General features: G+C 39.1%; 1 protein-coding gene across 14 annotated transcripts in view; it reads right to left on the minus strand.

The window, feature by feature from the left end:
• Positions 1 to 17,644, minus strand: part of PARD3 (par-3 family cell polarity regulator) — a 457,959-nt gene that overhangs the window by 187,630 nt on the left and 252,685 nt on the right. For 10 of the 14 annotated variants that reach the window (XM_082046280.1, XM_082046291.1, XM_082046289.1 and 7 more), the window contains 3 exons: positions 13,487 to 13,626; positions 11,877 to 12,005; positions 8,022 to 8,060 (listed from right to left, as the gene is read on the minus strand). In XM_082046280.1, coding sequence (XP_081902406.1) covers positions 8,022 to 8,060; positions 11,877 to 12,005; positions 13,487 to 13,626 — 308 coding nt within the window. The remainder of the gene's footprint in view (positions 1 to 8,021; positions 8,061 to 11,876; positions 12,006 to 13,486; positions 13,627 to 17,644) is intronic. The other 4 variants (XM_082046281.1, XM_082046292.1, XM_082046284.1 and 1 more) reach the window with 1 other exon arrangement.

The following is a 17,644-nucleotide window of genomic DNA, read 5'->3' on the forward strand; positions in this document are numbered from 1 at the left end:
ATTATTCTTTCTCACAAGGCACCTATGATACTAAGAAATCATAAGTCCTATACATTGGGAAAACAACAGTATTATTATAACTAAATAGAATTCTTCTTTCAAATCATGCATGATGTACACAAGAGAAAGGAGATTTCACTTAACTATTGTGCAAAAACATTCTTGACATCAGAGATGAATCAATTTGTTTTGTCCTTCAAGCTAGGTGGGTGCCATTGCTGTCACAGCAGGCCCCCTTCTAAATTGATACACACCAAAAGACTCTCACTTTTATTGTATGCTATCACATATACAATTGTAGAAAATGTAAATCTAGCAGCTTTAAGGAAGCAAAATAGTATCCACGGTCAACAACTGTTTCATGGGGCGTGAAGTTTGGTACTTATAAAAATGCAAGAAGATGTATAACTGCTGGAGGTGCTGAAAACAGAGCGATGTAGGTGGCCTGTAACACACCTCTCCAACTGCAGCCGAGGCCTTTCCTGAGGAGGAATAACTGAGAGCTGATGCATCCTGCCCTGGGCAGGCATTAAAGAGAAATGTAACTACAGCTGCTCATTCAGATTTAAAACTGGGCCTCCAGCAGAGAAAAGCCTGCCTACTGATCCAACAGTGACATCCACACCCTGGCCTGCTTTCCTCCTGAAATACAACAAGGCCTTTTATCTTTTTTTTTTTTTTTTAAATCAAACAATTATGTGCTGCATTACAGGTTATAAGGGCCTAAAGTATCTACTTGTCTAGATATAAAATGATATAGGGCTTAAGCCAACCAAACAACTAAAATTCTTATGCTCTCTTTCTAACTCTTCCTAGGTTAAGTATTTTAATACCTCCCATATGTTAGATAAACACTAATGAATTTTATTTGCACGTATACACTGAGACTCATTATTCAGATTAGCAAGTTAATATGTCACATCTGGCAAAGACTGCACTCTTACTCAAATCAAACAGCAGCTGCTAAATATCAAAAACTAAATTTGAATTCTGAGATTTTATGGGAAATGTGGTCTGCTTTAATTTTAATCCCATCAAGGAAAAGTTTTTTTGCACATTATATGTGGATTAACTTTGGTACATATTTATATGCAGAAATGCTAGCTCATGAAAAACAGACCCATTATATTTCCAGTTATGCCCATTTTAAGGATTTAATTTAATATCAAAAAACATGTTACACATTCAAAAATGTCTTCAGTTTAATGTTTTTGATGGATTAAAAATGGTTTCGAAAAAAATTAAATGTTTTCAAAAGCACAAAAATTCTAGCATGTGCTTTTCATTTAGTATGAAAATCAAAGCTCTGCAAAAGCCCATATTTAAGTACATCCACATGTTTGTTATTTATCTCTATAAGAACTCCATTGCTTGTCTGTGCAAACATTATTCTCCCTAATGCTAACACTCTGATCTGCGCTGTCATAGAAACTGGATTAAGAAGTTGAGATTCTACATTTCAAATCACCTGGTCAGACCACTAAAATTATCTTGTTAGTTATGCATCTCAGAACTTCACACAGGGACTAGTCTGTTGCCATTGCCATAATGACTGTATTTTATCCAGGCCAACATGGCCTGTTCCAAACTGTTGTTCCTACTCAAATTTTGTGCTCCTACTGCATGTTCTGAAACAAATATGTGATTGTAATGCTAACCCCATTTCTTTACAGGATGCTTATCCTAGAGAAGTGAAAACCAAGGGATTAGATACACAGCAGGTGTCTGCTCTGCTAGTAAAGCTTATAAAGCTACAGCTCTCTGCACCATCTCTTGTTCAAGAAAAACTTCAATGCTCAACACACTAATGAAACAGCTCCCTAAAAATCTTTATAACTTCTCTCACTGGCCTGTTGGATGTACAAGACCTGAAAGACTAAAGAAACAGATAGAGAGTGTCTGGGAAAGCCAGACAGAAAAACAAAGTTGAAAGGGAAATAATGCCTTTGTAGAAGTCCACGGCAGGGAACACGTTCCTCACGAGGCAATGTCAGCACAGGGCACAGGGAATGACCTGTGTCTCACTCCTACTTCTGCTGCAGACTTCCAGGCAACCGTGGCAAACCACTTCATCTCACTGTTTTCCCTGGATTTGAATTGCAAGGAAGACTCAACATCAAGAGTATAATGCCAAGAGTGCAGTAAAACAAGCTTTGCACATAGCCAATGTGTTTTCAGATGTGTAAATAGGAATTTTAAGTAACAATGTGAACTTTGCACTCACCCAAATTAGGCCAAGAACCTGATGACCCTACTGCCTGTGCTAGCACATGGTGAACTAAAGGACTTGGGGGCCCCTTTCAGTCTCACCTCCTATATGTGCTGTTTGAATTGTAAATGCCTTACACAGTTGATGCTTATTATCCAAAATAACATAGGCTGGTACACAGGAAATAGTATAATAATGGCAAATAAAGATGTGCACACCAGTATGGCTTCAGGATGACTCTGCAATGGTGGCCTTGAGGCAAGCCTGTTACAGAACCCCAGAGAAGGGATATGTACTTTGCCTGTCATGAAACCAGCAACTGGCCAGCAATGTTACCAACACAGGCTTTGAGAAAACAGCTGGAGCTTTGCCGCAGTGCTGCAGGAAGCCAGCCTGGCCATGCCACGCTGCAGCCCTGCAGGTGACCGAGTCAAAACTACAGTCCTGAGGGTCAATCCCAAGCACAGCGTTACGCAGTTTATGTCGATTATCACTGTACGTTCCGGGAAATTCTGACTACTCAAAGAACATTCATAAACACAGTCTGCTGTATTAATTATTCACTAGGAATTAATGTTTCAGCTCTACTCATTAATGCCTCAGAACATGCTAGAGTACCTCCTATGGTAAAAGACTCTAAACTCAACAGTAATCTGCAGCAGATTACATATTCACTACGTATTTCCTTTGTATGGCTACTGATCTGTTATTTATGTCACAACTTTATTAAAAATATAATCTGAAACCACTCAAAATAGCACTAAAATTGCTGTTTGTGGCCAGTAGCTGGAGGGAGGTGATTCTGCCCCTTTACTCTGTTCTGGTAAGACCCCCACCTGCAGTGCCACATCCAGCTCTGGAGCCCTCAGCACAGGAAAGACATGGACCTGTTGGAGAGGAGCCAGAGGAGGCCAACAAAATGATCAGAGAGCTGGAACAGCTCTCCTACAAGGAAACGCTGAGAGAGCTGGGTTTGTTCAGCGCGGAGAATACTCCAGGAAGACCTTATTGTGGCCTTTCAGTACTTAAAAGGGGCCCATAAGAAAGATGGGGACAGGAAAGGGGTAATGGTTTTAAACTAAAAGAGGGGAGATTCAGGCCAGACAGGAGGAAGAAATTTTTTACAATGAGGGTGGTGAAACACTGGCCCAGGTTGCCCAGAGAGGTGGTAGATGTCCCCCGCTGGAGACATTCAAGGCCAGGTTGGACAGGGCTCTGAGAAACCTGATCTGGTTGAAGATGTCCCTGCTCATGGAAGGGGGGTTGGACTAGATGACCTTTGAAGGTCCCTTCCAAACCAAACCAGCCTATCATTCTATGTTTTATTTTTAAAAACATAGTAATCAGCCTTGTGCCTCACACCATTAGAAGATACAAATAATCAGCACCCATCATTTGCAGTATTCCTAAATACCATGAAAGAAATAACAGCAACAGTTTAATCATCAGCCAAACCTCTCGTCTTTCAACAAAATCATTCTGTATCTAATGACACCAGCACTGCTCTTGGTATAGGCCGATATTAGTCAGCACACAATCTTGGCTCAATTCTTAGACATTTGGATCACCTATTGCAGCAACAGAAACGGATGAAGCTCTGAACTGTTTTCCAAAGAAGGTTCTGTGTGAAGGAAGAGTTACATCAACTGAATGGTAAGAAGCTGCTATGAAAGCTGAAGTCCTAAATATGAATTGGTGGGAACATAAGAGTTTTTTAAAAACGGCTATGTATACATACAAAGTGACTACACATGTTGAAGTAATGCAAACAGCTTTTCACTACAAGTAAAACACACACACACGTTCAGAACACCAACATCTTAAAGCTCAACACTCAGTGCATTTTTTCCTTCCCCCAAGACTAAGCTCCAAGAACTTTCCATCCATTAATCAATATAAAATAGCTCTTTCCAGGCATTTGCTAGCATATCTCTCATATTCATAACAAGAATAGTTGCAAACAAAAAGTGTCCAAAAAATAAATTTACATTAATTCTTATAAAATGCCTCTGATCAAGTCTGTACGATCACCCCATTCTTATAGGTGATGAATTCTTACATACAATGTGTATCCAATTTACTCAGAATCACACAGAAAAGTCTATGGGAAAAGCAGCAATTGAACCCCGAAATGCTGATAGATTTAGGCACAGCGTTATCCTTGGATTCTGAAAGAACATGGTGATCAAAATTAAATTTAGATGATAACAGGAGTATCAGATGTTCAAATTCAGAAGAAAATAAAAAGCAATCCCATTTGCAATTTCTATCAGGGCTGCTAAACATTTATATATTGTTCCAACGCACCAACCGCTCTTGTTATGTCACTGTTACAAATCCTGCTCTCACTAAAATTCATAACATTCTGCTCACTTCCAGCAATTTGACAGAAAAACAAATGAGAACAGAAAACTGCAGCTTTCCCATGCTGCTGAGTGCAAGAGTCAGAGAATGAAATTCTCAGTCCTAACTTTGAATCTCTTTTCACAAATAGACAGCACCCCCTACAAAATACTTACATATACAATAATTATTATTTTTCTAGCACTATGCTTCTATGAAAGTTAACTTGCCAGTTTGAATGCAGAAAACAAACAGTGAATGACAACTGTAAAAGCAAAATATTACTGAAACACTATTGACTTTCAAAGAGTATGAGGAAAAATTAATTGGCAGATGTTTTACATAGCGTAATTAACAGTTCATTTCAATGCTCTGTAACAAGATTAAGATAATTATGCTTAGAAACAGAAATGTAATAATGATAAATTACTAGTTTTCCTATTACGGTCAATCTCCTACATTCCAAATAATCACCATGTTTAGAAATAGGTGCATCTGTTCCATGTTGTCATCAGCTACACAAACGGTACAAATTCCTGGCTGGGTGAAACAATCTTCTAACCAAGATACACGAGATCTCCCTGCTCCAGGAGTTAATGCTCGAGCACCTGTTCTGTTCATCAGCAAAATAAAAGGTAAAAACAGCGGCACTGTTTTCACCAGGGCACAGTTATTGGATAGAAGCTGCAGTTGCATTAGTAATTTGCATTTCTTATGGACAGCTGGAGACCAAAGCTTAAATTCTGTGAGCTTAGCAAGATACAAAAACTCCTCATATAAGAATGAGAAGACAAGAATCTGTATCCTGCAATGGTGTGCAAAATATGAAGTCATATGCTGTCCTATATGGATAGTGAGAAATAACTCTCTCAAGGATTTCAGGCCACAAATAAAGAAAAAAATAATTTTTAAGGTTTCGTTTTATTTCATCTGTGAAGACCCTAACTACTGCATCCAAGTGCCACAATATTAGTGTAAACCATTTCCAAGTATTATAACACTTACATGACTGTAACCCCTGAGTGTTAATAAAATCAGGCTTCATATTTTGGGGTCTGCTTATGCATTTTATTTCAGGCTTTGCATTTTCAAGGGTTTTTTTCTTTTTTAATTTCAAAGGTGCATTTTTCTTCTGTTTCCCCAAAAAGACATAAAAACAAACAAACAAACAAACAAACAAAAAACCACTGCACCCATTTCGCCTTTAAATTATAAATAGACTTGTATTTCACCTCCCATTCCTATAGCTTCACCGCTTTCATCATTTTTTCTGGTTTTTATTTTTTTTTCCTTGCTTTCTACTATCAAGGCCTTGACACTGGGAGACTAAAACCTCAAAACTAACAGCATAAAGATCAGAGCAGGCAAAGAAATAGAAATTGCAAGATTAGAAATCTCAAAGACCTGAAAAGTAGATAGAGGAGGAATAAATAGGGATTGAGGCAGAACCAAATAGAATAAAGGAAAGCAATGAAAACCACTTTCAAAAATAATAATAATAATAGCAAGAAAGTGTGTGACAGTGTTATTAATGTGCAGCTGTGGGAAATTAGTTCTTTAGAACTGCAGTATCACACTTATCCAAAGCAAAGTAGATTGGAGGAAGGGAGGTAAGCTCAAAAGCATTGTGCATTATAAATACCCACTGACACCTTTCACATTTATTCCATTTTTTATTCCCACCCAGGAGTAGGCGAATTTAAAGAGACCTACGGCTCCTACTAGTGATCACTGTTGCTCTGAGCCTTCAGACAGATAACAAAACAATCCCACCCCATAATGAATGAAAAACCCAAGACATCGCGCAAAAACATTTCGTATTGACCAGCTTTCCAGCCTCATTCCCTCACTAACCAAATACATCTCCACATGTTTCCCAGTTGACTCCCCTATTTCCAGGGCTTGCTAGGGCTTCCTGGCTGTTTTTTCAGAAATCCCTAGCTACTCATGCACTCCCTGTCCCTCTTGCATAATCCCCTGGTTAACAAGCAATTTTTAGCTCAGATCTATAGCGAACAAATGAGAGATCCTTATTTTCTTTTGGTCTTTTGTTAGATGAAGTCAGGAAGTCAATCAGAAAAATCCTAAAGAACAGATTTCACCACGGAACTTGGTACAAAACATTCACTTTGCTTTATATAAACACCCTATAGGCAACCTGCCTTATCTTAATGAGGTTTTGGGGCAGAATTTCAATTCCTAAAGCCAGGACACTTTTATAAGGCTGCACCCACAAATTCTTTTCAATTGTATTCAATTACAGGCAGAAATACTGTCCTGGGTTTTGATCTTTGATCTCCTTACGTATCAGCAGTACATGGCAAGAAATTACAAAGAGAAAAACATACATCCACTAAGGAGAGTAAATGTACTAAACAGATACTGTGAGGAATGTCTGAAACGATACAGCCACAATTTTGCAGAGCTCTTATGTAGATGCTTTCAGACTAGAATGACATCAAAAGACAGAGAGATAAAAGTGAATATTGCTACGTTCAACCCAAGCACTTATTTTTCCAGTGACATTCCATTGGCCTGAAACATTAATAGTATCAATCAATGTACCCTCAACCATTTCACTGAGATGGCTCTTACGTCTCTTTCCCTAGTCTTGGCTTCCTTTTTGTCCCAGACACCATCGCACCATTGCTGGTAAGGCATGCTGAATCATCTAGACAAGCTTTTTCTGTTTTTCAGAGGCCTAACTAATTTCAAAGCCCAGCATGAATCCTCTTAACTTCTCCATAATCTAATTTATTACTTAATTTTGAAATAGGTACCTACTTGAATGGAGTTTCTTGAAGTTTTACCTAAGATACACTATACCTTTAAGGAAATATACTGTTATATCCTCTGCTAATATTTCATAAACTAAATATATTATTTTAGAAAAAAATACATTTATTAATATAATAATTTGTGTATTAAGACCGATGCCGTTCCCCTGACCAAAATGAGGTCTATAAACAGCATACAACCTCAATACACAGCCTTAACGACACATTAGATACCAACCAGTTGCAGCCTTCAAAGGGTTAAATTTGACTACTTCACTATAGTTTCTTAAAACAACTAACAAACAGTGGTTTACTGTGAGGGTATAATTGTGACTTAAATCCAAACTGCCTAATTTTTGTGTTTGTATCTCAGGTTTCAGTCATATAATAACGATTAAAACAATTAGTTACAACAAGTAACCCAAGCTAACAGTCTAGTCTTATCATTCCAACTTTAGGCCTTTAGCTGTGTATAAAAGATGTAATTTCAAATAGCACTTGAACATACATAATAACTGAATTGCATATAATATTCAAACAGTATTTGAAATTACATTAAAAAAATGCATTTAAAATGTAAAGCTAGAGAGAGCCATCTACAGTATATAACCTGTGAAACTTCGATGGAGAAGTGCCATATCATTTTAAAAACATTTGGGAGTCTTCCAGTATGGAAAAGACAAAGCTCTTACCGTTTCCTTTGGAATTTGTGACTGGCTTTGTTCTGCATTCTAAAGGAAGTAAAAAAAATAAATAAGAACAAGACTACATACGACATATACTATCTATCAGCAGGGGGATAACAAAGAGCTCTAATTCTGATGTGAAGTGGTAATGGAAAAATGAAGTGTGTTCATCTTGCTCCCTGATTCAAATTTGTCTAAACAGCACCAAATGAGAAACGAACATCAAGAACCTTCAGCAACCTCAGGCCAGCACAGCTGACTATGTGGCTACGAAGGAGGTGCCTATCTGGCCAAGGAAGAATGATTCTCTTTCAGGGATCTTCCCCCCTGGCCTTTCCCTTCTGCTTTGAAAGCTTCAAAGTAGTCCAGATGCCCTTAGTAGTCCAGATGAACCTCTCCAAATATTATAAACAAGCATCTGTTTTTTAAAACATCCATTTTTATCTTAACAACGGATTCCCCTTTTGAGTGTGTTTGGATGAACCAGAACTACAGCACTAGATATCTCAAGGATAGCAGGGTCCTTTGAGTCCACCACAGATGGGACCTTCCTATATCTTGCATTCCTCATCTGTCTCTCAGGGCACATGAGGCAAACGTACATCATTGGAAAACCTTTCTGAATCTCCCAACCAATTCTGGAAACACATGTAAGGAACTTCTGTTCTTCTAAGCCCACATCCGTCCATATTAACACCCTTTTGAGCACCCAGGAGCAGCCTTGCTGGCTGATCACTTTTGGGCTAATGAGCTGTTTCTTTCAATTCAGCTGAGCCAAACCCAAATGCTAGTGTTTACTGGAATTTTTTGCTTTGGGCCGTTCTGCAGGAGATTCAAATGAATAAGCAAAAAAATGTGGTGGTCAAGTACTAACAAAAACATCCAGTTAGCTTTAACCTACAGCCAACAAGCAATAAGAAGATGAAGCAGCCAACTACCAGGAACATATAAAGGACCTACGTGTATCAAGGGGCAGATTAACTTGTAGGGTACAGGAGACCAACTCTGCCAGCCAAGCTGTGCTGGTGCTGAGAATTTAGTTCAAAAGCTGAATAACAGAAGTCAGTCCTTCAGTGGATTCGCACTGTCAGTAGCAGGCTCTAAGAAAATCCTTCATGGCAAGTTATTTTTGTTGATGTGAGATAACCACAGTATAACAGGAGTCTACTTAAACAGAGTAATCCTCACCCCTTTCATAAAGGATGGGGACAGGGAGGGAAGATTTTTAAGAGACCATCTGCCTCTCACACTGATGTGGACAAGCTCTAATATATTATCTATCTGGGATTAGGTAACTCTGGAAGCAATAAAATGCCTGGTATTCTGGAGAAACTTAATCATTCTTCTAGATCTCACTGGCTAGAAAAGTTAACTCCTGCCAATTTCATTTTATTCCCTGCATCCACATTTTACTCACTTTTAGCATGGTCTGCTGTGCTGGATGATGGTTCTCCATCACACACACCCTCTATCCTGACCACAGCTACAAAGATCTCATACTAACCTAAATGGGCTCAGCTTAACATTCCCATAGGTTTTAGATAAAACTGCACTTTTTCATAGGACCCTTCCAGACAATAACAGCAACATACATCGAAGACATTAAACTCCACAACTCTGCTGAAAATGTATTATCTTCATTTTAGTTATAAAGAAAACCAAGGATAAGTAACTTTTCAAAAGTCATTCAACAAGCTGTAAGCCAAACCTTAAAATCTAAACACCTCCTTTACTGGGTTTACTATCTGTACAAATGTTGGTAAATAGAAAATGGTTTTAATACTGAGTGCTCCTCAGCAAGCCACTGCAAGTCCTGCCCTTCATGAGATGGATAATATCAAATAACATGATTTTATGCATACGGTTTCTGAGACACATCTCATTCAGTTAATACTTAAAGCACACAAATGTAGGAAGTATGACGGAAATAGGGGAAGGATTCAAAGACAAATTGTTCCTAAGTGGCCAAAGCAGGTTTGCATGTGAAAAAGATGAACTGACATGATTTCAGATCATTCCTCTCCCTCCTTCAACATTAAATTATTTTTGGTATGTAAAGCTAGTAAAAGTCATTGAGAGGAGCTAACTGAAAATACTTTTTTTTTTTCTTTTAGGATTGTTTCTTACCAGATAAGAAAGAATGGCCCTTTCCATGGGTTTTAGTTCAACACCTTCCCCAGCAAACCTGTTCCTGCTCTTTGACAGCTGTCAGCAGAGCACACCTAACAGTTCTTCATGTCAAAATGCAAACAAACAAATCCTTATGCAACAGAGGATCATCACACGTGTACTGTCAGATCCTCACAGTATCATTTGTTCCATTGGAGCTACAGAAATGTACACCCATTCAGATCTGAACTCTGACTACAAAGCGCGGAGCCCACCTACTACCTGACACAGCCACGATGAGATCTGGCTTCTCTGTGCTGGCGTTTGCCAAAATAGCTGAGAAAGAATCACCTGAGCAGCAGCGGGTGAGCTACTGAGGTGGAACTCGTATAAAGGGAGTTGTTTGCTGTGATTTTTAAAACTACACTTACTACTATTAAATCTTTGTATTACATTATGCCTTTGTTTGCAGTTACTTAAACAAAATATTGTGTTAAATTATGCATTGCAATTTCCTCATTTTACTATAGAAATAATATACACAAAATTAAGACATTTTCTTACTTCTAAGTTTATTTAGAAATCTTAAAAAGCATTTTCATTCACCTTTACGTAAGATAGCAACACTGTGAAAATTACATCATAGGAACTTATAAACAGATTGCTCTCACAGTTCCAGCAATAAGATAGGGCATAATATGATTTCAATTTGTTCATTTCTCTTTATTTTATGACAACTATCACCTCAGTACCTGAAGTCATGTTCCAAGAATACTAAGGTAAAAGTGAGTTCATTTGCAAAGTTCCCTGCCACTTGGACTCCCTAGGTTTCTTTGTAGTTTTGAAAAGTTCATGTTAAACATCTTGAAACAGCAAAACAAAATTTTATTCTCTTTGCATTCAAAATAACATAAATCCAATAAAAAATGTAGTAATCTATTCATCATACTTATATTTGTCACTTATATTTGTCTTTTTTCTCATGATAATGCAGCCAAATAAGTTATTTTTAGAGCTATATATAGCTACGATAATACAAATAATAAATAACTTCAGCAGTTTAATTGAATACAGAACAAAGTAAGACTGCTACATCCACAGTCTACCTTTTCATAACAGAAATTATCTTGAATAATTATCAGAGAAATATCTGCATACACTATGCAAGTGGAGGAGGTACCGTATGAAATATCATTTTATTTCCATTTCATGTAAATTCCTTAGAAACATTTTCTGAATTACCCTGCTAAATTAATAACTGCAGGGTTTCCATTCCACAGAGATTGCATTTATATTCAAAAAAGGCTCCTATTCCTTATTTATTCCATTTTTTGATAGAAATGTATTTACATATCCTGTTTTGGCATAATATTATATGCTCTGAAATATTTTATTGAGCAGGCAGGAGGACAAATGGCAGGCTTTCAAACATAGATTTCTCCATGTGAAAGATATGACATAATCTACTTGTCTGCATGCATCTAAATAAAGTCCATCCAATAGCTTCTTCTATAATAAACATTTTCACTCAAAATAAAACTCTCACTTATACATTATTAACATATATTTAATTCCAATATCAGATCTCAAAGAGAATAAAAAACATTCATGTAAAATCTTCTAAATAAAGTAAAAAAGCTTTTTTTTTTCCTTATATTCAGTGCTGGCCATGCATGTTTACTAGCAGGTGACAAGATCAAATCATTTGCTCATATTCATCTAAATCTCTTAGCTGCTCTCTATTTTACGCACCAGTTCCCTTGGATGGAATGTTTCTTCCTGTCGAAAAATCAGAAGGCTGACGGTCCCTCCCATCTTGGTGCTTCGCAGCAAGGACACAACTTCTTCTTGGGTTTTTCCTGTTAAATCAACTCCATTTACCTGTGACAAAGCAAATATTAAAAATTGATATGACTCCAAATCAGGAAAAACAGTAAAAATTCATACTGAAAAGTCATATCATTCACATGGGACAGTATTAAAGAGATCTCATTGAAGCAATCTGCTTATTGGCTCAGTACAGCTTCCACTTAATACAACTAATTAAACATAAATTCTTTACATACCAACACAAGTAACAAGCAAGACAGCTATATTTCTCTCCTTCTCTCCTATAAAGCCAACTAATCCCGTCTAATGGGTTTCTTTTACAAGAATTTCTGCAAAGAAATCCTTTGGCAAAATCAAGGTATGACTCAAAACTGGTTTTGTTTCCACGTTCTTTGGTGTTATACATATCTTCCCAACATATCTTGTACAACAACTTTCGTCAAAAGTAGAAAATCATTTTTTTCTCCAAATAACTTTGGGGCAGTTACTCTTTATATTGCCTTTGCTCAGAGGTCCAGCCCCTTGGCCTCCACATACTGCTTACCGGGACAGACAGGTATGGAATATATACAAGTAAATTCCCCACTCGATGAGCTAACTTGAGTAAGGGAGAAGTCAGAGAAAGACATGGTATTCTCAGGCTTGCCTGTTCAGAAACATTCTGGAAACACAAGGCAAATCAACTAACGGCACTACACAAGGGAGCTGGTGCTCAGGAGAAATCAGGAAACCATCTTTTTCCTTTTCCTCATAAGAGATCACAGCTCACACAGTCGAGATGCCATAGCTATCATCTTAAATGTTTCCCAGTCCCCTTCTACCCAAGTCATCTGGGTTACCTTGAATTACAGTAATTACAGAGGGCCATCCTCCAGCAAAAATTCAAGCTGACTTTGCCAATTTTGCAGGAAAGTGAAGTCTGAAGGGCACTGAGAGGCAGTTAGTATCTCAGCTGTACCTCCAGTGTCATTTGGCTTAGGGACAGTAATGAAGAGCTGTAGGTGGTAACATATCACTCCAGCTCAATTTGCAGGAAGGTGTCTGCTGTGTGCCTAAGAGAAATTCCATTCCCTTGAGGACATCCTCCCTTCAGGCGGGAAGCGGCCTTCCATCTCTGCAGCACTACCCTCCTCCTATACTGTCCCTTTCAGTTTATTCACTAAACCTTTTCGGGTATTGTCTTCCATACTTGGCAACACCTTCAGTAATTTCTGGTGTGTCACTCCATGCTGGTTTAATGCCACTTATTAGGTAACAATCACTTTGCTTCAACTGATTTCTCAACAGCAATGCAAGGCTATGACACTATATTCACATAAGGACAGATAAACTCATGTTTTCATAGTATGTCTGGGTCCAACTTTTAAAACAGATGAAAATGCACAGTCTTTGTTCTGCTACATAAAAAGACAAAGCCAAAAAAAAAAGGAAAAAAAGAGGTAAACATTTTCCTTAACTAAGAGCCTTTGGAAGTGAACTAGTGCATGGGTTCATGCCAAAACACAGACAAACAACATGTAACACTTCATCACCTCAATTAATCGGTCTCCAGCTTTTAGTCTCCCATCCTGAATAGCTGCACCTCTCGGAAGGATGTTTTTCACATAAATTGGAGCAGAGCCCCCAATTGGGACATCTCTTGAAGTAATGCTAAATCCCAAGCCTTCTGTACCTGCAAAAAGAATGTAGAAAGTTACTTGTTAAAATGCACATTTTATATGACATATTATTTTTATCCAGCAGAATGTTATGTATACCTTAGTGATACTAATATAATCCATGAAAATACATATATAAAATGTAAGAATTACTGCATGGAAAAAAAAGGAAAGAAACGGCATATAAAGGAACACTATAGCTGAAGCACTGAGTCTTGGCACAGGTGGCTCAGCAGGCCCTCCTTGCAACTTGCTGTTCCGATGATTTCCAAGTCATTGCCATATTTCCAACTTTCTATTTCAGATAAGCTGAGTGACAAGGAATCAGAACAAAGCATATCTGATATCCTATCACTGTCTACCCCTTGTCAGTCTGGATCTTGTCACTGATCCTTCCTCTTTTGCAACTCTTTCAGCAGTGTCAGTCGGCCAGCACTGCTGGCCACGGGGCTTTGTCAGCTCACTTATGGACACCGGCAGGTGACAGACAGGACCAGACCTCAGTGATCTCATTTGTTCTGCTCCAAGGGACCTCAGGCTGTTTTCTGTCAACAGCTCCTCTGTCCCGGGGCTTCACCCCAGCTCTTGCTGAGTTCCATCCCACCTTCTGCCACGCAGACAGGGAGCAGAGCCAAGCTGCCACTCCTGAGGTCCTGCTGCGCGGCCAGGTGACTGACTACACTTGGCTAAGACTCACTGAAGCGAAACAGAGACGTTTAAGATAATGTGGAGAAATCCAGCGAGGGCGTCAAGTCAATATGGCAAATGAGACTAGCTTGTATTTCAGAGAAATAATGCCCATAACTGGTTACTGAAGTGTACCTGAGGACTCCAGCTCTGGGATTCACAAGCTGAGAGGACAAGCAGAGGCCTTTCCTACTATGCGGAAAGCTCATTTGTGATCCTCTCCTTGATGCAATCTGTCCAGTGTTATCAATCACCTTTGAAACGCTACGTCGAAAGCTGCCCACCCCCCAGCATTGCACATCGAATCTATACAGGACGCTTAATCTGGCATAAAATGCAGACAGCCATTCAGCAGAGAGCAGCCCTGACAGAGTGGCACTATCTACAACTTCCATTTGAAACATCTCAGAGGTTGTCAAGATATGTCTACAGTTCAAGTTCACTAGCAAGGCATACACATGCCCAATCCACGTTTAATCTGACCTACTAAGGCAACCTGCAGGTAGGACTCGGAAACATCAGGTATGGTCCCTCAAAGTTGCACAACACACCCCTTTGTATAAAAATCACTGGGACAGACAGAAGCCGAACTTTTACATAACAGCTGTGAACCCTGGGAAACTGAGCACAACCTACGTGAAAAACACACAACTATAGAACCATTTGAGGTTTGTATTGGGTTTGTGTGGCAAGGTTTTGGTAGCGATGGGGCCACAGGGGTGGCTTCTGTGAGAACCTGCCAGAAGCTTCCCCCACATCCAACAGAGCTAATGCCAGCCAGCTCCAAGATGGACCTGCTGCTGGCCAAGGCCAAGTCCATCAGAGATGGTGGTAGCACCTCTGAGATAACATTTAAGAAGGAGAAAAAAATGCTGTGCAACAGCAGCTGGAGAGGGGAGTAAGAAAATGTGAGAAAAAATAACAACCCTGCAGACACGAAGGTCAGTGAAGAAGATGCAGGAGGTGCTGCAGGCACCAGAGCAGAGATTCCCTGCAGCCCGTGGTGCAGCCCATGGTGAGGCCGGCTGTGCCCCTGCAGCCACGGAAAGCCCATGCTGAAGCAGGCTCCCGGCAGAACCTGTGGCACCCTCTGGAGAAAGAAGCCCACGCAGGAGCAGGTTTGCTGGCAGGGCTTGTGACCCCATGGGGACCCACACTGGAGCAGTCTGTTCCTGAAGGACTGCAGCCCTGGAAGGAACCCACACTGGAGCAGTTCGTGAAGAACTGCAGCCACATTGGAGAAGTTCATGGAGGACTGTCTCCTGTAGGTGGGACTCCATGATGGAGCATGGGAAGAGTGTGAGGAGGGAGAAGCAGCAGAGACAACATGTGATGAACTGACCTCAACTCCCATTTCCCATCCCCTTGTGCCAGTCAAGGGGAAGGATGTAGAAAAATTGGGAGTAAAGATGAGCCCAGGAAGAAGCAAGGGGTGGGGGAAGGTGTTTTAAGATTTGGTTTTACTTCTCATTATCCTACTCTGATTTGATTGGCAATAAATTGAACTCATTTCCCTAAGTTGAGTCTGTTTTGCCTGTGACCGTAGTTGGTGAGCTGTCTAGCCCTGTCCTTATCTCCACCCACAAGCTTTTCGTCATAGTTTCCATCCCCTGTCCAGATGAGGAGGAGAAGTGATAGAACAGTGTGATAGGTGTGAGCTGGCACTCAGTCAAGATCAACCCACCACAGGTTAAAGCCTGAATTAATTTGTGTCATACTATTCCCCATGTTCATTTGCTAAGTCTACTTTTTTACCGAGCAGGTTAATATTCACACATGAAAATGAAGCAGGAGTCCAATACAGTCAACAGTAGTCTACCTTCAGATTTCTGAAATGTGCACAATTACATTTGATTAACATTTAGTACAATATATTTTATTATCAAGATGCTAATCATGTTAAGAAGTAAATTGACACAGGTGACAGGGCTGGGGGTGACACAACCTTTTAAAATCTTCATACTGAACACATCTAAGTCCTCATGGACACACAGCAAGTGCATGCAGCTCATATTGTTTGGGAAATTTGGATCAGTTCCTCTAGGCTAACTATCATGAGGCAACCTCTCTTCCTTCTGCAGCGTTCAGGATAGCTGGAAAACTGACATTGAATTTGAAAGTCTTCATTCACTTTCAGGGTGATATAAAATTTATCAGTGCTATTACACAGAGATGAAAAAAGTATTAGATCTCATAACATTCATATTTTACTTTGGAGACCTCACAATTTTAATGATGCTTCAAATGTTCATAGAGCTCTAACTCCCTGCACCATGTGAAGATGATGTCTATAAGGTTTTTTTAAGTCACATCTCATAGAAAATGAAATTTGTCTTTTTCTTATTTTAAGGATCTGTGTTGAATATTGCTCTTGGAGTACAGGTTTGGTTTGCTAAAATTTCTAAAGCAGTATCAGAACATGACTGCACACCCAGGACAATATTTCATTATTAATAAGCTTAATCCCCATAGCCTGATTACAGCATCATTACAGATGTCTGGTTCACACACTTCACTTTAAACCCCCACGGAAAAAACAGAACTTTAAATGCTCATATTACAAATGCACACAGGATATAAATTTGGATTGTGGCATTTTCTGCTGTCAAATCTCCAGAAAGCCTTTACCAAAGCCAGCAGAACGCCACAAATCAACACTGAGCCCAGATATTAGCACAAGAAAATTCTAATTACTTGTTTCTGTGGAAAGAAGGGGCCTCAACTGGGCTACATGTTGTTGTGCTGCTCTGTACAGATTTGCATGAGACACCTTTTGGGTGTCATTTTCCTTTTACCTTTTCTCTGCTTCATTTTACTATTCGTGTACTATTGCTGCCCTTAGCTGTATAATACAGCTTCATAAACTTGTATGCTTATTATATCTAAATTAAAATCTCACAAGACTGGGAAGAAAATGGATACATTCGACTGAGGCTAAAAACAAATACAACTTCTGTGACTAGATTTTTTTCTTTTTATACACATAACTGATTTAGTTATCTCTACTCCACGCATTTCAGTTCTCTTGTTGATAGAAATGCGTTTAAGATCTTAATATCTTCCTGCTGCTAAAATGTTTCCAGTTCTTAGGGTGTAAAACTCCATTATAATAATGAGGGAACTGTGCAAACATACTGCAGGCTCCTCTGATATCTCTAATTTATACTAATAATATGGGAGAAACTGGACACACATAAAGGCAGAACCAGAAAAGGAGTAGAAAACAGAAGGAATTTCCATGTTTTTGAAAACACAGGAGTCATTCTACTCAAAGCTAGGAGCTTTGCTTTGTAAAGTCTAGATTATTTGAGTTATGTTCAATTTATTCTCTTACAGATTTTAAAA

The sequence above is a fragment of the Streptopelia decaocto genome, assembly GCF_964273445.1.
Source record: "Streptopelia decaocto genome assembly, chromosome: 2".
NCBI lineage: Eukaryota > Metazoa > Chordata > Aves > Columbiformes > Columbidae > Streptopelia > Streptopelia decaocto.